This window comes from Alternaria rosae (genome assembly GCF_020736505.1).
Source record: "Alternaria rosae strain MPI-PUGE-AT-0040 chromosome Unknown BKA58scaffold_1, whole genome shotgun sequence".
NCBI lineage: Eukaryota > Fungi > Ascomycota > Dothideomycetes > Pleosporales > Pleosporaceae > Alternaria > Alternaria rosae.
Genome location: NW_025763570.1, coordinates 3012985 through 3037722, shown reverse-complemented (window position 1 = coordinate 3037722; position 24738 = coordinate 3012985). Strand labels below are relative to the sequence as shown.

Below are 24738 nucleotides of genomic sequence, written 5' to 3'. Positions count from 1 at the left end.
GCCGCGCTGGGTCCAGAAGCTAGGACGCGGGGAAAGGAGCGTTAAGCCGCTCAGGGCCCACAATGCAACCACGACAGGGATTCTGCCAAGGACAACCCTTCCCGAAGACCACTCGTACCAAGGGACGTTCAACATCTGCGCGTCCCACTGAAAATGCCAAAATTTTCGCCACTTATCTCTTCCGACATCTTTGCTTCGGTGCTTCTCGAAGGCGTCAGGTGGGCCTTCGACATTACGTACGTCCGTCCATCCTCAAGGATCTACACCAAGACCTCTCAGGTCTACATACCCGTCGCACTGTGCTACTATATTTCAAGAAGAGCGAGTAAGAAAAGTGAGTTATAAAAGTTATGTATGTTATGTGCAAAAGCGCGGTTGGCGACAGCATTAACCTTGGAAGCGTTGAGGGATCCGGAGCGGACCGCAGGGGTAAACTCACAACCTTCGGCTCTCTGGATACAGATAAGCTTGGCCCCAGTTGAACGGGCCGTTTAATTAATCGGACCTTCGCACTGCGTCTCCACTATTGGCGATCTGCCTGTTCTTTCCTCTTCCTTCGAGTCCGGGCATCGGGTGTAATTGTTTCAGACCACCTTTCGGGTATCGTCAGCCTTACTCCTTTTCACGTTCCCAAATCGACTATGTTGGATCTTCTCGTCTAGCCCTCTTTCAGTCCTGTCCCTGGCAGAAGTGGAGTCAGAATTCGATGGCATTTACCGTGCCGCGGTCGTTCATGATCCTCCCCACGATTCTCCTGGGATTGTTTAATGATGATAGACGTTGCTTCTCTGCCTGGGCAAACAAAGTGGTTAGCTTGTCACTTCGCCAGAACGCTTCCGAAGCAATCGAACGCTCAGCTATGCCATATCCGCATTCAGCAGTTCGTCCGCGTCTCACCGCCTGCTCATCTTCATGTGGCTTACGCTTACATGATGCTCGTAGACACCAACATCTAATTACCATTCCCTTGTCTCTCTTTGGCTGTTTGTCTAACAGGTATCTTTTCGAACCGTTCCGCTCGCTATGAAGTTCTCAGTTCCCATTCTCACCCTTCTTTCGGGCAACATTTTTGCCAATGCCTTTCCTTCTCTTCATCATAGACATCTCGACGGCCTCACACCCGAAAAGCTGAATGCGGCTATTCGATCGGTGGAGGAGTACAAACATGCCAAGAGACTTCTCGTTGACGTAAAGAAACCCATCGATATCACCGGCAAACACGCCTTCCAGGCTCCCAAGAAGAACGACCAACGCGGACCGTGTCCTGGACTCAATGCTCTGGCTAACCATGGATACATTTCTCGCGATGGTGTCACCAGCTTCGTGGAAGTGGTGGCGGCCATCAATCAAGGTTCGTCCGATGCGTCTTGGAGTAGACTGGCCAATTCTAACATGCGTGGTATCTAGTGATGGGCATGGGCACAGAGCTGGCTCTTGTCCTCGGTATCATGGGTACTGTCTGGACAGGAAACCCACTATCGTTGGATCCTGGTTTCTCTATCGGAGGTCCAACTGCTGGCACAAACAACATCCTAGGAAATCTGCTTGGTCTTCTTGGTAAGAGCTATCCCTCCGGCGTATTACAGGCAGCATCATGCTTACGCGCTCACAGGTAACCCTCGAGGTCTTCAAGGTTCGCACAACTGGATCGAGTCGGACTCATCGCTTACGCGCGATGACCTTTATGTGACCGGTGATGCTTGGACAATGAATATGACGCTTTTCCGCGACTTCCACGATCGTGCTGATGAGAACGGCGTCCTCTCCATGGACCTGCTGGCCGATCAAGCTGCCCGTCGCTGGGAGTATAGCGTCGCCCACAACCCAAACTTCTATTATGGGCCTGTCACTGGCATGGTTAGCCGTAACGCTGGCTACTTCTTCCTCGGTCGCCTGCTCTCCAACCACACAGCTGAGCACCCCGAAGGTGTTCTTACCCAAGAGATCTTCCGCAAGTTCTTCGCCGTGTATGAGGGTGCGAACGGAAACATGGAGTATCGTAAGGGCCACGAGACAATTCCCGAGAACTGGTACCGTAAGCCGGTGGAGTACGGCCTCATTCCACTGAACTTGGACATCATTTCATGGGTGATGAAGCACCCAGTCCTTGGCAGGTACGTATCCAAACTCTCCCACCTTCAATGCCGAGTGATAGGCTGACATCTTCTGGTAGCATTGGCGGCAACACCGGCACCGTGAACTCTTTCACCGGTCTCGACCTCCACAATGTCACTGGCGGCGTGCTTAACGCAGGCACCTTGCTCGAGAACAACAATCTCCTGTGCTTCGTGTTTGAATTGCTCAAGACATTCCTGCCCAACTCGCTTTCTCCGCTGCTGTCGACCCTCGAAGTCCCGATCAGCTTGGTGACAGATACCCTGGCGTCGCCGCTGTTGAGCCTCGCGTGCCCAGCATGGAAGGATATGACCGAGGGTGGCGAGCCGCTATGGGACGGTATCCAGAACACATTTGCTGGCGCACGCAAGGCCGGTTCAAGCCTTTAGTTCAAGCACAGTAGTGACATAATCATATTCTCTTTCTCTTGTTAATAAAACCTGTTAACGGGCTGAGCTCGTGAAACGTCGTTGGAAATGCGCAAGCGTGTTTGTGTCGCAGTGGACAAATGCGCTTAGATGAAAGCAAGGATTTGCTGAGTGAAGATCGTTTTCATAACATTGTGATCGATATCGGCTTTTGCTTGCCAGTCCAAGTTGCATGTAGCTTGAGGGCAAATTGAGGCTGCTGCTTGGGTCCAACATGGACATGCCTAGGTGATCGTTAAGATCATGACGGAGAAGACTGAGCAGAGTGTGAGGTGGTTGGAAGACGCGTTCGCGTCGCGCTGGCTAAAGCCTGACCGAATGTGGACTAGCCTCTCTTCCATGTGAAAGTCAATCTCTTGGAGACATGAAAAGCCGGAACATCTTGGAGAGATGCGCACTGTGCCTTGCTGCAAAGGAGCAGATGACTGCTCTACAATGCGTTACCATCAGGTTGAGGTGGTGGCGTTGAGGGAACTTAGAGACCTCGGGAGCTCACAATGGCTTTGTGCACATCAGAAGCGCGGCGAATGCAAATGAGATTGTGCACTTTTACAATGTCTCGTTTTTACCTTCGCGAAATAGTAGTAATCGTTCACGATGTTTGGAACGTTAAACAGTACTGTGCATAGTTGCGTTCCGGGAGTGATTTATTTATCTTGCGTACAACAATTTAGGTACCTAACAAACGCGAGGTCGCTTCCTCGGTTCAACTCCAACTGCCGGCTATAGTATACCAACACCCCAGATATGAGTGATAAGTATGAAACGCCCGAAGTCGGGACAATCATGAAAAACGCGTTGACATACCAGGAAGCCATCGAGAAAGGACAACGCCTCCTAGCTCTCACAATCGTGGATATCACTAACGATCCACCTCAAAGTCAATTTCAAGACATCGGTGACCTGGAAGAGTGGGGTTGGAGTACGTTCACTCTCGCTAGTCCGGGACCCATCTCCGCTTCGAACCTAGTACGAGCCCTGTGCCCTGCCCTCAAGTCTTCTCCAACCACAGCGGGTATCCTCACTCTTCATGACGAGACCGTCACGGTCAACGGTAAGACCTATCCAGCCACCATGGCGCATATTCAAAGCGTTTTGGAACCCCAGACCGGCATTTTGTTGGCAGAATGCAACACTGCGCCGGAAGCAATGCTAAATCCATGTAAGAATCTAGATCCAGCGACGTTGGTGGTCAAACTCCCAAAGCTGCGACATTGGTCCGATGTTGTTTTCTTGCAATGGAAGACTTTAAGTACTAATGTTGAACCTCGAAGTTTGCCAGAATTAAGACTTATAGTAAGATATCAGGTCCTCAACGCCGACACTCGAGCCATCTCCAGCACTATCCTTGCCTCTCTCCGCAAAAAGCGACAGGAGGAAGCTAAATCAGGAATTTCGTATGACTCCTGGCTTCCGAGATGGCCAGGCATAACTTTCCCGATAGAGTCTGAAGAGGCGATAGCGTTGTGCGGCACACCCAATGGAAGTGGCGTACTGCATTTACTCGCTCAACGTAAGGTAGAATTGGGCCGCAAAACTATTCAGGAGGTATGCTTGTACTATGGAGATGGAGATGATAATGGGTTGCGAGAAGTGCCGACTTTAATATTCCATGTCAAAAATGTTTGAGTAGAGCTAGGTGGCGGGGCCGTAGGGGGTGCCGACTACAAGGGGACTACATCAAGACCTTTGTAAAAGCATCGCCCAGTCCCCTCTCCACAAGCCACTCCTCAATGGCCTTCATATCACCTCTATTCGCTCTCTGACCGCGTCGTTCACCGACTGTATCGGTGATTTCAGTCATGTCCGGGAAGATCCGCTTCTCACATTGCTCTCGATGTCGCTCGCTGACTTTCTTGTGATGGGCCGGTATGTCGCCCCAGCTTTCCGTTTTGATATACTTCATGTAATCGTCGATATTCTGTGATACGCCCTCGACGCACAGAAGACCTGGCTTGCCAGCGTAAAGAAAACCGGTCAATTGGTAATAAGGAGCGAACTTGATGAAGTCGTCGCGCTTGGAGCGCGTGCTGATCGATGGAAAATAGAACCAAACTCTTACCAGCGGTTCAGCGTCCAAGGTAGCAAGATTCGGGCCCACTTCTGCCATCTCAATGTCTGTAAGGTATTCGACTGCAGCTTCTCGGATGTACTCAATTTTACTCAGCAGATCTTCATCTTCCGGGATGTCCGATGTCAACCGCGTCGTGGTGGCTTTGTTCATCCAGTGCGGTTGCTGCACCCGAACCTTTACCGTCGGTGGGTCTGAAGGCGGTTCACTACCGTTAAATGCGAACGGTACCCCAATATCCAGACGCAATGTCCTCGAAATCGACGACTCTTCATTGGGCGTAGATACCGGCAGATCAAGTACGACTGAGATCACTGGCGTATATTTGACCGCAGCTCTAGAGCGAGCATCATCGGTATGGTGCAGGATATCTAGTATTCCCTGAGAGTTCTCGTCGAGTGTGATCTCGTCAGGATACATTGCCAACAAAAGCTCAATCTGGCCAATTTGAAGCTCTATCAGATCGGCTGGTAAGATCTGCCATTGTTGCATGTCTGTCGTCATTATACGATAGATGATAATAGAGTTTCTGGAGGCTGGAAGTAGTCTGAGGGGGCTACGAGAAAGAGTGAAGTTTGATGCAGGTGTGACAAAAAGACGCGCACTAGCGGAAGAGCGAGGTCGGCGCGTCGATTTTCGGCTACCAGCCACACAGTGAGCCACAAACGCCTCCCGCATCCGGATTGTCAAAAAATCAGCATCAAGTATTGCACGATGATAGTTAAATTCAGATTTTATTTTCATTGTTTAAAATCAAAACCTGGCCGCTATGCAGGTGGAGATGCCTGAGCCTGTTAGCCTTGCTTTCATCCTGCGCTCTTTTCTCTCTACGTACCTGCCACATGTCGATTATCACACTCGACGTTCCGTTCCTTCTAAGGACGCCTACAGCAGCCACGTCGTTCAACCACGCAGCAGTTCCGTTTGTATCGGTCTCGAATTGTCCTCGCAACATCGTGGGGGCACCATCCGCAGCAGGTGGGAGTCCTATCGTTTGAACATATATAAAGGTTCCGTCATCAGTCTGGATATTGTATCGGGCGTCTGGTCGGAAAGCACCCTGCGCGTCCGTCAGGCGCCAGTCCGCGCCCAGATTGAGTACTTTGCCTTCAAATATGTGAGTGCCATGACGTCATAATACACAACAGCATAAGAGGCATGGGTTATCGAAGAGGGAGTCCAGCCAATTTTTCATGTTCTTTTGAAGAATCATAAAGCATCTACGCCAACAGGGCTACTCACCAGATATTTTCGGCCCTTTGAACGTTCCTCCAACAATAGGGATGACGATGCGTTCTTGCCCGGTTGGGATAGAACCGAGCGAGAATCTTTCTCCCAGGAGCGCTTCCATGTGATAGATTAAAGTCATCTGAGGTGGTTCTGGCGTGCTTTGCGCCATTGTGAAAGTAGTAATAGCAGCAAGTGCGGTGAGTGGGGTGGAGAGTCGCATGGTGAAAGCAGCGGTAACGTTACTAAAGACTAGTAGGAAACTCTGAATGCAACGACATCATAGTCGCATAGCCAGAATATATAGATGTGCTACAGTGCGATGACAAGCTTCCATGCCGTCGCCAGGTACCGAAGATGACGTACAGCTTTAGGTTCCGCGTTCCTGCAGCAACCCCGCAATCGGCAATTCCTCTAGATCTACCCCAAATCAAGATGCCGGCTCAATTTCCACCACATCCCATGGGGAAAATTGGTCCCTTGTCGCATCGCGTTCACTTGCTACATTATTTACTATTGCTACTGACAGGAATTGTGTTGTCGCGTGCGACCATGTCACATTATGCGAGCGGTCTGCTATTCTCTCGTACTAGCCCAAGCCCAGGTGTGCCATCCCTCTGCACCCGCCGACCAGCAATACAATCGATACGTGACCCGCTACATCACACAGGCACACCGATACCCGTACAAACTATAGGACGAGAACCAGTAAGGCCAAAACCATGGTGCAATCCTTCGGGGCCTGACATCTCCAGCTCTGTTGCGCAATCGCAAATTGACCGACAGCCCTGCCCAACCGAGGCGGCTGAGCACCACTGATCTTCGAAAGAATACGCCGAGATCTCAGGGCACGCTGCTATGCTTCACCTCAATCTCTCCATAGCTTGAGAAGCAGCTTGCCCGCTGGTTAAGTAGCGTAGCTGCGGTGCACCTGGCGAAAGAGGCGCGCACTACATCTAGGGGGAAAGATGAATACCTACTTCCTAACCTGGAAGCCTACGTTGCTTTGGAATCTTATTGACTTTACTGCAGCCCAATATTTCAATCCTTACCTTGTATGAGGTGCGAAGCACATTTCCTCTCTACCCATCATACCCCAGCTCCAGAGTTGACGAGCATCGAGATTCAAGCTTGTGGGCCATGAGATTCTAATATAGCAATCCAGGCTATATATGGTCGAATCGGCACACGTATGAGCATACCTCATGGTTGCGAAAAGACTGGACAGGCTCGCGCGCGAAAGCCAGAAGGTCTCATGATCACGAACAGGGCCCACCTTCAAGACGACTACCACCGACCTGTTATCATTGTGGAGAATTTTCTTCGCGACACGGCCTTCAATCGTGGCTCGAACGTTCAGCCAAGGTATCGTGGCCCACAAGCTAGACGGTGATCATTGCCCAGGCGTCAATGGGCTCAAATTCCAACCCGTGGCGACACCCCTCAACATCACTCTAGAGTTGTTACGAAGCACAATATTGCCGCAGAAAAAGATGAGTTATTGTGTTATTCTCTTTGATATCTGCCTGTGCAAGAAGATGAGACTTCTCAAACAAGTGACGCAGACTATATTTTTTACCCGGCCGAATTTCCTTCACGATGTGGATATACCGCCGCGCCGGCCCGACCAGGACTCACAGAATGCTTAGACCATGGCATTTCGAATGCAGTGGCTAGCGAATGCGACTTCGCTCTTGAAAGCAGTAAAATCAATTGAGAACGTTCTGTTTGGACACACAAAAAAAAACGACTTCTCTGTTCTTCATGACTGGCTAGCTGCATCGCTGTCTCAGTCTTGCCAGCGAGCGCTCGATCACCAACAGACTGTAGGTGCTAAGCAACATGGTGTTTGTATCTATGCGTAGCGGTGAGGCTGCCATCGCTAGTGACGGTACTGCCTCGGAGAGTGTGTATCGATTGAGTACTACTCTACTTCGTTGTGGAGTATGTGTATGGGTATAAAAGCTACAAGTTCTGAATCATTCCACAATCATTTCCCGCCACTTTACCATACATTACAAAAGCACGTAGCAAAAGAAGCCATGAAGCTATCCTCATTCATCACTCCTGTTTGCCTCCTGGGCGTAGCAGCATCGGTCGAGATGACTCAGTACTCTACGGGACCTGGTGTCGAGGTTGGTTTTGAGTCCTTCGTCAAAGAGTACGATTTCCCATCATTCTCCCGCAACTGGCAAGAACGACCAGAGCACTAAACCAAATTTGTAGGCTCTACGCCTCAGCTGAGGATCCGTCTGCTACAAGCACTTTTACCGATTTCTTCACGACCAACGGGCAGCTCATTGTTCTTGAGAATACTGCCACTGGCGCCGAAGAGATCGTCGCGCTGAAGGAGGAACTCCTTCCCGTAGCAGGCAACAAGCTTTGGAATCATCTGCCCAACGTGACCACTGTCGATTCAGAAACAACCGCGGAGAAGACTTACCAGGTGCTTGGTGTTATTGAGACGAGATACGATGGTGGAAATTGCTCTCAGGCCTAGTACGTTCTGAACTCACAACTGCGCTAGCATTTTAGTAGCCTGATGAAGGTACACTAACGACGTAACTTCCGCAGCTACTCGACCCGCTTTACCGTTACCAAGGATGCCAGCGGATTACCCCAGCTCAAACCCCACACGGGAAGCCTGGTCGCTTATGACGATTTCATCGTGAGCCCATCGAAGACGCCGACGGATATAGCTTGTGGGGCTTAGTGCAAGCGCTGGGTGGCACGGCCCAGTGACTAAGATCATTTGGCGACTTCTGTATGCAAAAGGCATGTATGTATTGCTATCGAAAGTAGGGCACGTTGCGCAGTTGTCTCATGAGTCAAGATCACATTGACACTGTCTGCATTCAAGTATTTAAGCTGCTCTAGCGCCATCTTCGTACGAAGCTTGACTGAGTTGATGAACGCCTACTCTAGCGTGGTGATATCATCTTGCATGCGTGACAAGTTCTCACTGGAAAATATTGTTGTGTCGCTGTGCGTAGACGTTAGTGATAAAACAGTCCGTCAACGCACAGCTTTCATTAAAGCTCCCACAATAATTGTTCTTTGGAGTAAGTATTATTCTCATATCCACTGATCTCTTCTTCTCTCCCCTTTACTCAGATACCAAAGGCAAAACAGGTCTCCCATACCACCTATGTCTACAGAAACAGTCAAGACATCCGTGCGCGACAGATATGTCGTATTCCACAAGGCTGCACAAAGCTTCCGCGGCGGCGAACAAAATGTCGGTGTCTTAGTTGTTAAGTATCGCCCTCAGAATGAAAGCTGCGTCGAAAAGCGCGTGACTACGTACCAAAACGGTGTCTCATCGCTCTACAGCGAGATTCACACCATGGTTCAATGTCGAAATCATCCAAACATTGTATCCATATTGGAAAGCGACACAGCAGATCTTGCTCAGACGTATGGTTCAATCTGGATGCAGCATTGCGAGCTCGGATCTTTGGATGCGCTGATCATGCGATACAACGAACGTGATGTGTATCTTTGAGACGAAGGTTTCCTTTAGAAAGTTTTCTGGGACACCTGACAGGCTCTTTGCTATCTTGGACAGGTCAGAACTACAAGAAGACGCGCGATGACGCCATGCAGGGCCGACCAGTAGAGTCTCATGTGCGTGGTTGGATCGCCATCCGTCATCGCGATCTAAAGCCAGCCAACATTTTGATGACATGATCTAGCCCCCGGAGTCACCCTACGGCAAAAGAGGAGACATATATGCGCTCGGTCTGATTCTGCTCTGCGCGACACAGATGCAACAGTGTCCCAACGTGGCTATTCCCGATCGAGAGTATAATCCATTAGGGTACTCTAATCATTCTCATGAAGAACTCGAGTCGCTAGTTGGAAGATGCTTGATGGCGGATCCAAGTGACCGACCAATCCAACAAGAGTTACCCATGATGGTGTGCGAGGGCTACCATGAGCGGCGCTCATGCAGGGCTGACAACGGGGAACCACTACCAAATTGGGCATTTAACTAGATTCACGTAAATATCGGTAAGCAACAGAGGCTCTCGGCATTTGGGTTGAATTGAATATGTAGGAATGTGAAAAGAAGTGAATATGTACAAATTTATGAGGTCAACAATGGCGAACATGGAGTGCTCGGCGATGTGCAGTTAATGGCCAGCAAGTTTCGTGATCGGTGGTGTGTTCGGGTAGAAGCTCGCCGGCATCGTAGGAATGGGAATTGGACTGGCTGTACCAAACGCGGTCTGCAGATTTTCCTTCATAGTAGGTGCAGAGTAACCAGTGGGTGCGGCGGTTTGAGTACTGGTAGTGGCTGGATAGGCGCCCCCACTTCCCTTCTTCAAGCAAAATCCACTACCGTAACCGTTCTGGCATTGATAGATGTTGTGGTTGCCCTTCTCAGTCCACATAGCCAGATCCTCAATGGTAATGTCTGTGCAAGGCGCCTTTTCTGCGCAGACGATCTTCACAGGCCCGCGGTTCAGACCGTATTCGACTGTGCCTAAAGATGGGTGCACGAAGTCAGTATTTGTCTCACATGCAGTTCGTACATGAGAAATTACCTTTCCAGTTTTTGAAAGTCATGTTGCTCAGCTGCACACCATTGCCGGCAATGGTGCTCATCGAAGCCCATTTCTGGTCGATGTCTAGGGACCAGGCGTTGCCGTGGCCGATGAAGTTCTCGAAAACGACATCTTCGACATAGCCGCTGCCACCATTGGACTTGACCATCATCATCTGGTTAGATTTCCAGGTGTAGATGTTCTTGTATACTACTGAGGAGATGGCGGTATCAGCGCCGAGAGAGCCCATGGCGCAGCCACCGCTCCAGTTGCAGTAGATGTTCTCAATCAGGACATTCTTGGAAGGCGACTTTACAGTGACGCACTCATCTTTGTTGGTCACCATGATATCGTGTACCCAGCAATTCGTACAAGTGACATCAACACCGTCGAGACCACCCCAGTCACCTCCGCGGATTGCCATATTGTAGGCTTCGCCGTTCGTGCAATTATTGATTACGAAGTGGAACATGGGTGCGTCGACAAGGATTATGTCGTGGATTCCAAAGTTGGTCGATTTCTCAATGCGGAGAAGACGGGCGCCATTTCGCTTGCCGTTCTTGTGGTCCTGGTAACCGTTGCCTGTGACTGTAATCAGTACTGTAATGGGACATGACCGGTATTAAGTCAGCGTACCCTGAATAGCACCCTTGCCAGTGCTGCTGAACATTTCGAAATCGTTGGCATTCCTGATGAACAGCATATTCCCAGCTTCGGTACCCGTGCGATAGATGATGCCGTCGAGCTGCAGCGCCCACGCCTTGCCACCCTCAAAGGTGACCCATGTGTTCAAGGCATAGTCTCCGGAAGGAACAACGACTGTACCACCTGTCTTGCAAGCAGTAAATGCCTTGAGAAGGGCTGGTCCAAGATCCGTGGACTTGTCTGCCTTCGCACCATAGTCCATCACATTGCAGGTTTTCTTCGCGGATTTGGCTAGGTGAGTGGTTAAAGGCCCGACCTTGCCCGACAGCTGCGCGAATGCCGGTGCAATGGCAGCCGCCGCAAAGAGGAAATGCGAAAAATGCATCGTGAACCGAAATCCTGCTCAACAGGAATGAAAGACTGAAAAGATAACGAGCGACAGCAAAAGCAAGACCGAAGAGTAAAAGTATTCAAAGCCTGAGAGCAGAGGCTGGGATATACGTGTACGGTGAGGTTAGACACAAAGGCCATCTGCAAATCCTAGCACAAATCGAAGCCAATCTCATGTTCCTGGGGGGCCCGCAGAAATGATAGCGCCCCTATATTGCACCCCCGGGACGTGCAACGGCCGCAACGAGAAACACCACGCTGTCGTTATGTTTACTGATCTAGCAGACCGTATTGGCGCCATGGGAGTGTGTTTATCCTCTGTGGAAGGCCGATAAATTGTCCGACATTCCCAAATGCTTGCTATAGCGCGCGTCAGCTCATCTATCGCGAACAAGCCTGAAGCAAGCGAGCCGACAACCGTAATGTCGGTAATGCTTGTCATAATGCTTAGTGTAGACGCGTTTCAATGTGTGCGCCTCGAACTTCGGTGGCGCAAGACTTGAGGCCGCTTTGCCTGATTCATTGATGGATTACTATCAGTTGAGTGTTCGTGGAGATGAACAGGTGCGGGACGATGCCGCCGGTGAGCTAGGAAGGGATTCGTGGAAACATGGTTTCACAGCTTATGAAGGAGCAACGTGCGCCAAGGCCATCCGATGAGTTGCTGTCGTAGTATGTTGTCCCGAAAAAAGATCGTATCGCAAGCAGCAAAGTTTGTGTTGACACTGATGAGTAGATTCATCCTTAGAGAAATATGGTGGCTGGGAATGGAGCTGCCTGTGTTCGCTTCAATGGGTGACGCGTTGACATCGGAACACTCGGAACCTATCGGGAACGAGACGAGTTCTATCTTGCCCAACCCACGACGAGTTCATCTATCGTATCTTCTATACATGTACTACGCGGCGCAGCACATGCGCGAAAGCAAGACTAGGCAACTGGGGCCAAGATTTATCACAATGATGCACAACGAATCCTTCGTCAAGATCTAAATATTTCGAACTGTATTCAATACAAAATATCTACTAGTACAAGGCCATGTTGCACGAGGCAATGTGCCGCAAAACATACAAATAAGAAGCTAAAAGAGCAAGTTTGTCCGAATGAACCTAACAACTATGCCTCCTTCACCGTTTATACCAACGCCTTGCATACCGAACGCAACATAAATATAAGAATGCCCAAACTCCTCAATGCTCTCTTCTTTTTGTCCATTGAAGTCCCCGCGAAGCAGTGAATATGCCCTTTTTCAAAACACCAAACACCTATCTTCTCAATGACCTCAAACCCTTACAAATAACCCATCCAGAGCGGATCACACTGACTGAGCTTAGCCGGATGCACCGCAACAGCCACCAAGTCCACAACTGTCTGGTTCGCAGGCAGATTGGCGCCCGTGGGCAAGCTACCGATCGCGCTGGCCCTTTTAACTACCAGATCACTATTGCTCTGCACGCTTTCCCTCAGTACCTCAGGAGTAAGCTGGTTGGTCTTGTGCTGCGAAGTGAACCAGTGGTTCATCTCATCGCGCATAAAGATGCTGAGTTGCATCTCTAGCTCGCCCTCGGGTTCGATCAAACAACGCGCAACTGTCATGACACTGGGAGCGAAGATACCCTCAAGGTTCAACGGCCCCATGAGAGTTTGTAGGTTGGGTGTGAGGCGGAAAGGTACTGGTTCCGAGTTGTGCAAGATGGGCTTTCCAACTGCCATGCTCGGGATCAGTTCGGAACCCCAAATGCGGCCGCTGGAGCGCGAGACGCTGATCTTCTGAGGGAAGCGCGTGTTCATGTGCATGACATAGGTCATGAACGTGAGCGCAGCGAGTTGGTAACTGAAAGTACGGCGGAAGAGCCAGAAGTCGGCGAAGGTGGGGAAGGTAGCGCGGAAGTAGTCTTGGATGACTGTTGGGGGCACGTATTTCTCTTGCACAGCAGCGAATGTTTCGAGGCGAATGCTGTTGGCGTGATCAAGGTTCTTCTGTTGGGGTTGGGTTAGAGACTGGCGGCTTGCATATGCGCCTGAGGAAAAACTTACAGGCTGGAGTGCTCGCAGCTTCTCGATGCTGAAGAGCACAGGTTCATCCTTATTGATACCATTCTTCCGGCAGTAATCCTCGTAAATACCTTGCATGTTGATATATGACGGGTCGTCTTGTACCATACGCACACTAGGGGTAATCGGTACCATAAGCGGGAGATGAAACTGCAAATTTCTTCGCCGGCTCTCCTTGCGCTTAGCCAATATGCCGTTGAAGATGCGGAACAGCTGTAGGATACGCTCCTCGCGCCTGGAACTTCTAGCAGCCGGGAACTGAATAGCGAAGGGGTGCACGCTTCCATCATGACCACGAATTTTGAGACGGCGATGGCAAATACCGACACCGCGCACCAGCTCCACATCCGGCAGGAAGCGTTCAATGCGCACAAAGTCGGAGTTCTTGTCGCGATGTTGCAGATACTGCCCAGGCACTTCCACATCGTCAAATTTGAGGAAGCGGAACTCACTAAGCTGATGCGTGTACTGTTCGAGTGGAACTGTAAGCTTCCTGCGATCGAGCCTTTCTTCGAAGCGATTTCGCCATGTGCGCAGCTTCTGGATGTACTCGTACATCGTTGGCTTGTTGGTAACAAAGTCCTTTTCGAAAGCCTTGCGGATGTGAGGTGGGAGGACCGACTCGGCGAAACGTGTAATGTTCGCCTCAGTTGATTGCGGTAGCTTGATCTCCCTCGCATAGAGGTTGGGCTGGCGACCGACATACGACAGACCATCGTTGAGCAGAGCAACGATGAGTCGATACGCATCCTCGTCAGGCGGGCATTTGAAGTTCTTCTGGATCTGGTCAAGCATCGTCTCCATGGAGAGGGCGAGGAGAGGGAAAGCCGTTTTGAGGATAGCGCTGATCTCTTCGACATGATCCCAAGGCTTCTTTGGCGCTGGGGCTGCGTCGTTAGGAGCTGGTGCACCATCTTGCGTAGCAGTTTCTGTCTTGACAGTGCCGTTAGGCGTGCCGTTCGCAGCAGCCTTGATGTCGGCACCTGCGGTTGTTGGCCGGCTGCCGGTGCTGGATCCGGGTCTGGTTTCTGGCGACGCCTGCTTCGTTGCGGGCGACCCTTGGCCCTGTTGTTGCTTAGCCTTTGCAGCCTTCTCTTTTGCCTCCTTCTGCTCGTGCGTCTTCTTGAGAACCGCCATATCCTCTCGCGTTGTTCGGAGATGGCAATATAGTGCCTGAGGATACGTCTTCGCCAATTTGCCGAGAATAGATCTGGCAATCGGCGCTTCTTGTCGTGACAGACTGTTCAACAACTGCGGAATGTAAGTTATCCAATACCATGCCGGTGTATCACCCTTGAACTCCTCAAACTTCTCCGCTAACTTCCTCTCTGGGTTGTCCAAACTGAGCAACCACAACACACGTCCCAGCAATTTTCTTGACTTGGCGTTCTTGAACTGGCTGGCTGCTTCGAGATAGCAGCTGAGTGCCGCCTCAGCCCTTTCCAGATTCTGTGGCTCTTCCTTGAAAAGCATGTCGTTGTATCGGCCCCACTCCGCCCATGCCTTCGGTAGCTTAATATCGAAGTACAACGCGGTACCAAATGCCTCGCCGGCTTCGTTCTTCTGACCCAGTTTGGCCAAGAACATACCCTTGAGCGTGTAGAACTCTGCCTTCTGATTGGGTCCAAAGTAGTTCAGGTTGGTGTTATTGATCACGTCCAGCCCACTGTTGAGATCGGCTTTGATCTGGTAGTGACACTTGGCCTGTTCGCGCAGTTTAAGGAAAGCTTCTTGGATCTCGATGTTAGGAAGGGTGTAAATACGTCCAAGCTGGTTGATGCAAACTTCTGGCAAGTTGTGCTTGCGTGCTACATGCGCGAAGCGGTTGATGATCCATGCCGTCTCGTGGTAACCTCTATAGGCAAAGGAGTTGCCGCTAGCGTTGTTCTGAGTCGGTGGAAGAAGGTTAAGGTAGACGCCATTGATCAACTGGAAGATGTGTTGTCGCCAAGTTACCAAGTCTTGCCACGCGTTGATATCATCCCAAAAGTTTGGTAGGCGGTCACGCCAAGTGCTGAGTAGCAGCTTAAGCTCTTGGGATTTGACATCAAGGTTGACTTGTGTAGTCTGGGCGAGACTCTGGCAGATGACACTGGCATCGTGGAGTTCGACAAGCTGCTGGAAGTGTTGGAGTAGCGGGATATGCGCCTGGGTAATGCGCCTAGGCAACTGGTGCCATTTTCTGATCGAAAGTTGAATGGATTCATCGCACAATCGATGGAACTCCGGTTGCGATTCTTGCTTGTTGTGAAGCTTGAGAAGAGACATGAATGTTTGGAAGAATACTCGTCGTGGCGTGGGCGCGTCGCTGACAGCTTTGATAGTTGCATCAAGCTGCTCGCGGGTCTCAGCATTCTGCCAAGCATCGAATACACGCCAGGTTGATTCCAGGTAAAGATCATTGAAGTTCTCGTGTTTGGCAAAGTCACTTAGGATCTCCCATTGCTGTAGCTTCTGCGCGCAGATCACCCAGTGATCCTCCCAAAGCATGTACTCTCCAGTGCTGAATGGCAGAACGGAGGTGCGGGCCTTGATCTGGGCGGCCTCGTACATCTGCTGTGCCTTATCCCAGATGCCGCACTGCTCGTATGATAGAGCAGCGTTGCTCTCTATAAACTGACAACGTCGCCGCCATGTTCCGTAGAACAGGTCATCCTCTTGTAGACCACTGTAGATCTCCAGCAGGGCATCCAGGTTGCTCTCACGTAGCTTCTCAACATCAACGACAGGGGAGATAGCGGAGTCTTCCATGTAGACAGCAGCCGTGTACCATGCGTTGTAAGTCTGAGCGAGGTACTTCATGATGTGAGGAGGGAACTTGACTCGGGGTCTAGCATGAACGATGCCGTCAAGCATGGTCGCAACACAGTTGGGTCGTTTGTCGAGTTGACGAGAATGGTAGTCCTTGGTGAGCAGTGCGGCCATACCCTTCTCGAGATCGCTCTGGTCATCCTTCGTAAGGGCTGTCCATGCAAGCGGGAAGAAAGCGATCCAGATGTCATGAGCAAGATTGCTATCGGTGTGTTGCAGGTGACCAAGTGGTTCGAAAATGTCCTTGATCTTGATGTCGGCCAATTGGTTACAGAAGCGGCGATGACCGTTAACAAGATTCTCCAATTCGTCATCAACCATGACATCTGCGATCCTCGGATCCCTGCTGTATGAACCAAATAGAGCTGTAGGTTGCATGAGACGGAAATCTTCCGAATGAAGCTGTGCCGGCGTGTTCATTTCGACCGAGCCAAACATCAAGTGAATGACTTGACTGAGCCAGTAGCTGTCGGAAAGTGTATCCCAGTTCTGAGACGCGAGCACGTAGCTCAGGCGACTGGCTGCTGTGCGACTTAAGCTCTTATCAAAGATGGTCATGTATCGGTTGCGCATCTCAACATCCTGCGCTCGAGTACCAATCAGGAATGCGTGCTCCATCCGTACGGTAAGCTCACTCCTAGTGATCTTGGGGTCCTCGTAGATACGAATTACCAGGTCCAAGAAGCGAGTCAGTAGCGAAGTGTCGGCGCGGTGCTCGAAGAGCAACATCTTGCTTAGGACTGCCGTCTTCTCCTTGAGTGTGGGCACTGGCTCGGTGGAGTGGAAGATCCATTCTTCGACGAGATCTAGTACCTTCATACAGACAGAGTTGGTCTGAGATCGCTCAACAAGTGAAGCCAATACGCTGAGATATGGCCTTCGGTTCTCGCCAAGCTCGTTCATGCGCGCAGCAAGGATGTCAACTGTCTTGAGTACCAGATCAGTCTGAATCTCGACCTCACGAGGATCAGTAGGTGGGTTGGCTCCTTCGGGGCGCATAGCAGGTGGTACTGGCTGTCCTGGAATGCCGCTGGTGCCGGCAAGGTGGTCTTTGGCCATTTTGCCCTGAAAGGCCTTCATGACCTGTGGAATGTGTTGATCGATCTCCTCAGGCCGCTTTTGGCACAAAGTCCACAAGATGTTGATAGCACTGACGTAGGAGCTATTGGAGAGAGCTTCTGTAGCAATCGTACCAAGGAAGTTTACGAATTCGGTAGAGGGCGACTCTTCAATGTTGCCTTCATCATCCGTAACAGGTTCAGGCATGACCTCGAGGATGCGCTTGAGGATAGGCTTCAGCTTCATTGTGCCGTCGTCCGACTCGTCGGTCGCGTGAAGACTGGCCTGCACGTCGGGGTTCTCAGAGCGAATTGGCTTCTCCAAGATCTTCTGGAATTGGGGGATACGTTGCAGCACCCAGTCATCCGACTTGACATTTACGATGACTTTTACAATTTGAAGGGTGTTGATCATGCGAGTGCTGAACACTTCCGGTTTGTCCTCTTGCTTCATCTCGGTCAGCAAGATCTCCTCGATCTTCTTGCTGAGCATGAGATCCAGGTCCAGATCGCTCCATAGTCGTGGCGAGAGCAAGTCATGCAATAACTGCACAGCCTTCTTGCATATCTCCGCAGGTTGTGGTGTGGTAGTCGTAACCGCGGTGGGGTCCTTGGATTTGGGTGAAGCTACAGGGAAGCGCTCTGGAAGATAGGCGATGAATTGAATCAGGTACTTGATAAGCATCATACGAATGCCAGGTCCGGCCACGAAACCCCTCGATGAAGAGTTGGTGACTACTGCCGACCCGTCTGCTCGCCTTTTCAGTGCTTGAGGCGACTGGGATGGACGCTCAACTGGACCAGCGCTCTCGCTTGCTGTACGGTCTTCCCATGTCCTGATTAGGCTAATCAGATTCAACGCGAGCTTCTTAGCATCAGTCGAGGGATTCGGAGGTTGCGCAATCTTTGACAACGCCGTAATGATGATGGAGGATAGATGTTCACGACCATCATAGAACAAGTCCGGATGACGAACCACGAAATTGAAGATACTCATCAGCTGCTGCAGGTTCGAGCTCTCCTCAGATAGGATCTTGCGAGGATACTGGATCCAGCGGGGCATCTTGGAGTCACCACCGGGCATCCGCTTCTTCAGGACTGGAGCCATAAGCTCAAGCGCCTGCATTACCAACGATCGACCCTCGTTTTGGTGTGCTTTGAGAAGGGCTTGATAGACTTGAACTGCGATCTTGACAGGAGTGTCGAATGCAGCGATGAAGAAGGCAATGAGCACGTAAGCTGCGTACTTGTTGATGATGTCTTCAAGCTTGATGTAATTCCAGGCAAACTTGATGACATCTTTGCGAGCATCTTGTATCATCCCGGGGTAGTGCTTGAGGAGGAGTGTGGTGAGCTGAAGGAGCTCCATCCGTGAATGGTCGACACCAAGCTGGGCCGTGTCTTCTGAGAGCTCCAGCGTGGACTGCGGTTTCCAGAGCCGACTATGAATTGCCTCGGTCATGGCCTTGTCCATGAACTTGGTACCTTTGGCCTTTGGACCGAACAGGCTGTCCCAGTTGCGTTTCACATCCATGGCGAAGATGGGATTGACGATATAGCGGAAGATGAACGTTTTCGTCTTCTGAGAAGAGTTACGAGAAGTGTACAAATCAATACACTTGTTCACAATCGTTTTCCAGTAATCCACAGACTCGCTGGAGATGATCTGCTCATAGATGAAGTCGAACAGGCGCGGCGAGGCTTTCAACTCCTCAGATGTGACAGCATCAACTAGTTCGAAGAAGAAATCCAGGCTGTTCGGTTCTTGTTTCAGGTACGTGGTGAAGATGATCATGATCTGATCACCGGCTTGTTCTGTTGCCAGACGTAGCTCCGAGTCGAGGGTGTTCACCCTGAGCTTCTTCTCCAGTCCCCTGGCTGCATCAAAGAGACCCTTTCGCAGCTCTTCATTCGAAACAAGCCACTTACTCGTCTCTTCGGATTGGCTGAGAGCGTATGCAATGTGAATACCATTAAGTTGAGCCTGGCACTTCTCCTTCTCGGTGCCCTCAGGGTTCATGGCGCTCAGGAAGCCAGACACATCTTCTGTCACCTGCTTGCGGAGTACTTCGCTTGCTGGGTTCTCGAGTAGCTGTGCAAAGAAGCGTCCCTGCGTCTGGTCCTTCAAGTTGGGTGCGAAGTAGTCCCAAGCCTCCTTAGGATACATACAGAGGTACTTGATCAACGGCTCTCTGAAGGGGCTGTAGTGCGTCCTTCTAAGTGCCGTCTCCAGCTCAATAACCTTCTCGATGATTTGCTTGAGGAACGTCGCAGCTGCCGGCGGAAGCAGGTGGAAGATGTTGAAAATACCGGTGACGATCTTCATCTTGGGATTCTGCTCGATCATGGTAAACGAAATCTTCTGCAGGCTGTTCTGGTCCGCAATGCTCTTGAGGTGATCAAGGAGACGAGTCCCAATCTCCACCTTGAAGTAGTTAGTGAGGAGCTTCAGCAATCGTGCCAGGCCGTCAAGATTCTCGACAGAGAGCTTCCTTGGATCCTGTAGGTTGACAAGGATAGGACGGAGGCCACTCTGGAGGACATCTTTGGGCAGCTTGTTTGTGGCCGAGATGACGCCAGATAGGCCGATGTTCGCCGCCTCAATGACTTCTGGAGACTTCGAATATAAGCACTTGAAGAAGACAGCAATAATGCGGAGGAAGGTTTGGTTCGGCGGAGTTGTACTAAACTCAGGGAAAGTTTGAGCGGTGGAGAGGAGGCGGATGCATGCAACTCGCAAGTCGACGATGTGATCTGCGTTCCGCTGCTCAAAAGGCTTACTTGCCAAATGCTCGTCTTCGGCGTCGGCTAGTGCCAAAGACTCCATCAACAACCTCGTCAGTTGTTCGTTGAACTCGAGGATGTTGTTCTTGAGCTTCAAACAGAAAGTGATCGCGTCGATGTAGGCAATCTGAATACTGAACGGTAGTGCTCGCAGCGGCTTCGTCCAAATCGGCAAGATGAGTCTGTCCTTCACCGGCGTGATGAGGTCGCTGACACTCAACTCCGTCACATCTGACAGAACCTGGAACGCTTTTTGGGTTGCGTCGCGCACACTCTTGTTCATATGCGAGAGATCACCCACAAGTTGTTGGCAGAGCTTCAGGGTAATGTTGTTGCCCTTGTCGAAATCTTCCTTGGTCGTCTTCTTGTGACAGCGTCGGATGAGGTCTTGAATGAGTCCTTCTGCTTGTATACGCGTCTTCGAGTCGAGATCGATAGGCATGTCCTTCATGACAAAGTTGAGTGCCCTAACAAGCTCGAAATGGCGGGGTACGAGCCATGATTGAGGAAGACCTAGTTGTTTGATCATGATCTCGATACCCCGAGTTCCGCCAGACTTCATGAACCAGTCATCGGCGTGACAGTTGTGGCAAAACGTACTTGACAGCTCATTGAAGAACACGAACTTGTCCAAGGAACTATCGTTGCCGAAAATTGCCTTCGTAGCGTCGCGCATTGTGATTATGGCTTGCTCAGCAGCGTCCCGCACTGCGCCATGTTCTGACGCCAGAGACTCACCAATAGCTTCAGAGATGACATCGCTCTCAATTACAACAGGCCCTTCTCCTGAATGCACGTCGAACGGCTTATTCTTGTGTTTCAGAGTGGCAAATTGCGTCCCAAGCTCCAGAAGCGTGAAGTGCTTTGCCAAGTTGCTTACCAGAGCCTCCGCTTCCGACTTCAGCTCCGGTACCGAAACAGCAAAGATACTCGCCTTCAGCAGTTTCTTGAGAGTCTCTTGTTCTACAGTCTTCTTGGTGATGGACTTTTCGCGCTCTGATGCGGTGAGTATGTCATGACCCACATCAAACTTCTTAGCACACAAGTCGTTCGCTTGCAGGCGTACTAGCTGGGCAAAGTCTTCTGGCAAGCTGTCGAAACCGACCAGCAGCTTCGTATGTGCGGTGATAAGGCGAAGTGCCTGTTGCTTGTGGAACGTGTCTGACTTTTTGGCTGCTGGAGTCTTTGGGATTTCGTGGAGCTTTGCGATGGCGGTGTCGATACCTATCGCTGCGGGGAAGGCGCGGTCTTTGGTAGATCCAATGAGTCGGATGTCAATGGACGACTGGTCATCAGAGTACGGTTTGAAATCCAGCTCTGGTGGGCCAGTGATAAACTTGCGATTGCGTCCGCCTAGCTTTCCAAGAATGCGCATCGTGGTATGCGCGTGAAAGTGGCTGTACGGGTTGGGCTTCAAATGTTCCCATAGTGCAGCCATCAGCTCGTCAATGACTGGGGCCATGATCGGGTCCAGATAGTCAGCGGTGAGATTATCCACGCAGAGCTCCAGAGTACGAAGACCTTGACCGACAAGATCCGAGCCAGCACGCAGAGCAACGACTAGTGGCCTCATCAAGTAACTGAGATGTGGCAACAAGTTACTGAGTCGTGCTGGCACTGTGAGAGATAGTTCAACGAAGAGATCCCTTTCAGCCGGCTTGCGCGCCGTCAAAAGAAGGTTGTTGAGCACGTCGAGTAGCATTTCCAACAGGGGAAGAATTTCTTTATACAGATGCTCGAATCTACCACCTCCAATACTTCTGAACAACGACCTAAGCAGGAGGAAGTAGTTCATAGGTTCTTCGGCAGTCGTGGATAACTGAATCGACTTCGTTATGATTTTGCTGACGTGTGGTAATAGCACTTGCTCGTTCTGAGCAGAGAAGAGCGTAACGGCCATGAAGGAGAGTTTGAAGAGGCGAAGGAGGATGGAGGACTTCTTCACATCCGCAGTGCCGACCTCTTCGATCCGGTCCATGAGAAATTGCAACAGCATTCCCGAAAAGCTGGGTGATGTGGCCTCGGAGGCGAGAAGGAACTGTGGAACGTGAAGTAACGCTGGGTGATCAAACATCATATCGTACAAATGGGGTATCTCGGATGAAAACACTTCGTGGAACGTGGCTGGATCGATGTGGTGGAAGACAGTCGCGAACGTCTCTAAAAGGTCCTTCTCTTCCTTGCCACTCGACATCATATGCTGGTTGCCCATGAAATCTCCCGGTGACAAGCCTTGTGTTTCAGGGGTCTTTTCAGTGCCGTAGTAACGGAACACCTTGGCACCTTCACGGAAAAGCTTGATAAGGACTTCCACCTCTTCTGCGTTGTAGCCAAACGACACTTCATGCCAGTTTGCAGACGCGTTGGTCGGATCAATTTCGTCCTTGATCTTGGCTGGATTGCAGGCTCTCAGCTGGTAGAAAAGATTCTTCAGTCCATGGAGTAGGTTCTTGAACAGGAATTTGTTGTCGGCAATAGGATCAGAGCTCCGGTCTCGTGGATTGGACGTCTTGATGGGTGTTGCGTTAGAAATGTCGATCTCGTCCCAATCCGGGGGGTTCTCCTGAACGGCCATGTGGTTCTCGTCGACCGCATCAATGGAGGGTTGGCTGTACTGAGCTGAGAGCTTCACAGCATTGTGGTATTGTCGGTTCATTGCTGCGAACTTGTCACCAATGGCATTCAGTATCATGATCAGGAAGTACCGGGCGTCTTCCTTAGGTTCCAATTTCGCGATACACTCAGCCATGTTCAGCAGAAGCTTTGCGCTCATGGTCTGGAAGCTGGTTCCGGGAAATGTGTCGTGCAAATTCTTCGTGTAAACCTCAACTGTGCGCCGGATCTGCTCTTTCGACAAAGATTCCCGCAGATGGTGGATCAAATCGGCCAGCATGCTGTATGCGAGCGGACGCATAGTCTCGTACACCGTCAGGCCATCGCCAATCAGTGTCTTCTCGTCCAGGAGCTCGTCAATCTTCTTGAGGAAGATTTTGCGGAAGTTGAAGTTGATGATATGCCTAATAGCAACCAGTAGCTCTTTCCGTGCACCAGACTTTTCGCGTGGACAGTCCTTGAGCAGTCGGACGACGATATCGGGAAGGGTCGGAAGGAAGTCGTTCAGCTGGTTTGCATACACCCTGAGTAGGTAAGCCAGAAAACTCATGGTCTTGACTTGAGCTGTTATGAAGTCGCCAAATGCCGCGCGGTTGCGAATGTCTTTGCTGACGCCAGTGAAGATTCTGCCCTGCGCCTTGGCCTCCTCATGTGCCTTCTCTTGTGGCTTCGCCTGAAGCAAAAGTACGTTCTTGATCAGGGGTACAAAAAGTTTCACGTTTTTGTTCACACAGTTCCTGTAGGCCTGGAATAGAGATACCACAATTATTGGACACTCTGCGAGGACCTTGAACGACTGCATTCCCTTGAGCAGCATGCGCGTCTGCTGGTGTTCCGATCCGATATCGCCTGCGGAACCAGATGTGAGAGCGGTCGCTGGCGAGCTTGGGCGTGGAGACTGGGAGAACTGGTGGTTGTTTGGGGTAGAAGGGACGCCTTGCGAGGCTGAAGCCGTCGTGTTGCTGTCGAAGGTGTCGTGCACCGCCTGCTCCATCGTCTCGAACATTTCCTGAATCAGATCCAAGAATGGCTGAACTCGGTCCGCAAGCGCCTTGGTTTGGTGGCGCTGAAAGTCCATGATGGTCTTCATACACAGAACCGCATTGTCCTCGTTCTCCAGCTTCACCAAACTCATGAGTTTATCGACAATCTTGGCCGCATGCGGTTCTATGGCTTCGGTCGGATTCATCGGAAGTCGGTGCAGGATCTCGAGGACACAGTTCCGTATGCGCTGTTTCTGAGTCAGAGGGCTGTAGAGTTGTCGCAAGTTGTGCGCTCACCTGTTCGGGCGACGTGGAAATGAAGACTGGGTTGCCATCTAGTATCTTGAGAAACACGGGGACGAGGTGATTCAAGAACGAGGCGTACTGCTGCCCTTGACAGTAGTTCTCGATGTTGTCTCGGATTTCAATCGCCTGGGTGCCTTTGACTCTGAGATCTGCGCCAGTCAGCTTATACTCTCTTGTGATGGTGGGCGCGCATATTGTAGGTACGCAGCGCGCGCAATGTATTGTGTACCAGAGTTTGGGTCGTCCAACTTGGAGGCCATAGCCTCGAAGTTGTGAGTCGCCATGGCGATGTTGCGTGCAGCCTATAGCCGCTCCTCCACCTTGTCGAAGTCCTCGTAGACTGCGCCCTGAAATGACGTAGCTATCCAGTATGTCGCGCGATCAATGTAGCGGAAGACAGGCGCATTTGTCTCGGTGGCACGCGGTGGTATGCGGAATCGGGTGCAGGTCGCTGCTGTGTCGAATATTAAATTTTGAAAAGGAAGGTGCAGGCGGGATGGCCTATATGGTCATTACAATCGTTATTGTGGAAGTGAGGCCTGGTGGTGGGGCGAAGGCGCGTCCCGAGTGCGGGTATGGTGTCGCGACTTGGAGTGATGGATGAGCTTCTGCAGAGCACTTAGCCTGGAGCTGACGAGCGAGGGAGGCACGCCGACCCCCAAAACTTAGCGCGTCGCTCTCATTGGTCGACGCCACCCCTGT

General features: G+C 51.0%; 6 protein-coding genes across 6 annotated transcripts; 2 read left to right on the top strand and 4 right to left on the bottom strand.

Moving 5' to 3' along the window:
- The first annotated feature begins 570 nt into the window (after positions 1–570).
- Positions 571–2931, top strand: BKA58DRAFT_329143 (Chloroperoxidase). The gene is made up of 4 exons (XM_046168134.1): positions 571–1351; positions 1408–1557; positions 1613–2114; positions 2174–2931. Exons 1-4 carry the CDS (start codon positions 1024–1026, stop codon positions 2502–2504), a joined length of 1311 nt encoding a protein of 436 aa, XP_046031324.1. The 5' UTR covers positions 571–1023; the 3' UTR covers positions 2505–2931.
- A 1221-nt stretch (positions 2932–4152) lies between these two features.
- On the bottom strand, positions 4153–5188 carry BKA58DRAFT_373331 (uncharacterized protein). The gene has a single exon (XM_046169211.1). It carries the CDS (start codon positions 5116–5118, stop codon positions 4219–4221), a length of 900 nt encoding a protein of 299 aa, XP_046031323.1. The 5' UTR covers positions 5119–5188; the 3' UTR covers positions 4153–4218.
- A 193-nt stretch (positions 5189–5381) lies between these two features.
- BKA58DRAFT_434201 (uncharacterized protein) lies at positions 5382–6013 on the bottom strand (the record flags this gene model as incomplete). Its single annotated transcript, XM_046173250.1, has 3 exons — positions 5382–5399; positions 5450–5721; positions 5857–6013. 3 exons carry the CDS (start codon positions 6011–6013, stop codon positions 5382–5384), a joined length of 447 nt encoding a protein of 148 aa, XP_046031322.1.
- A 1870-nt stretch (positions 6014–7883) lies between these two features.
- BKA58DRAFT_396727 (uncharacterized protein) lies at positions 7884–8554 on the top strand (the record flags this gene model as incomplete). Its single annotated transcript, XM_046171377.1, has 3 exons — positions 7884–8002; positions 8068–8340; positions 8416–8554. 3 exons carry the CDS (start codon positions 7884–7886, stop codon positions 8552–8554), a joined length of 531 nt encoding a protein of 176 aa, XP_046031321.1.
- A 1423-nt stretch (positions 8555–9977) lies between these two features.
- BKA58DRAFT_306080 (pectin lyase fold/virulence factor) lies at positions 9978–11421 on the bottom strand (the record flags this gene model as incomplete). The annotated part of the gene is made up of 3 exons (XM_046167092.1): positions 9978–10330; positions 10392–10973; positions 11028–11421. 3 exons carry the CDS (start codon positions 11419–11421, stop codon positions 9978–9980), a joined length of 1329 nt encoding a protein of 442 aa, XP_046031320.1.
- A 984-nt stretch (positions 11422–12405) lies between these two features.
- BKA58DRAFT_464395 (uncharacterized protein) lies at positions 12406–24630 on the bottom strand. The gene is made up of 4 exons (XM_046174909.1): positions 24266–24630; positions 24028–24185; positions 13464–23978; positions 12406–13406 (listed from the first exon to the last, which is right to left on the bottom strand). The coding sequence occupies exons 1-4, from the start codon at positions 24318–24320 to the stop codon at positions 12717–12719; spliced, it is 11418 nt and encodes a 3805-aa protein (XP_046031319.1). The 5' UTR covers positions 24321–24630; the 3' UTR covers positions 12406–12716.
- Positions 24631–24738: the final 108 nt, after the last annotated feature.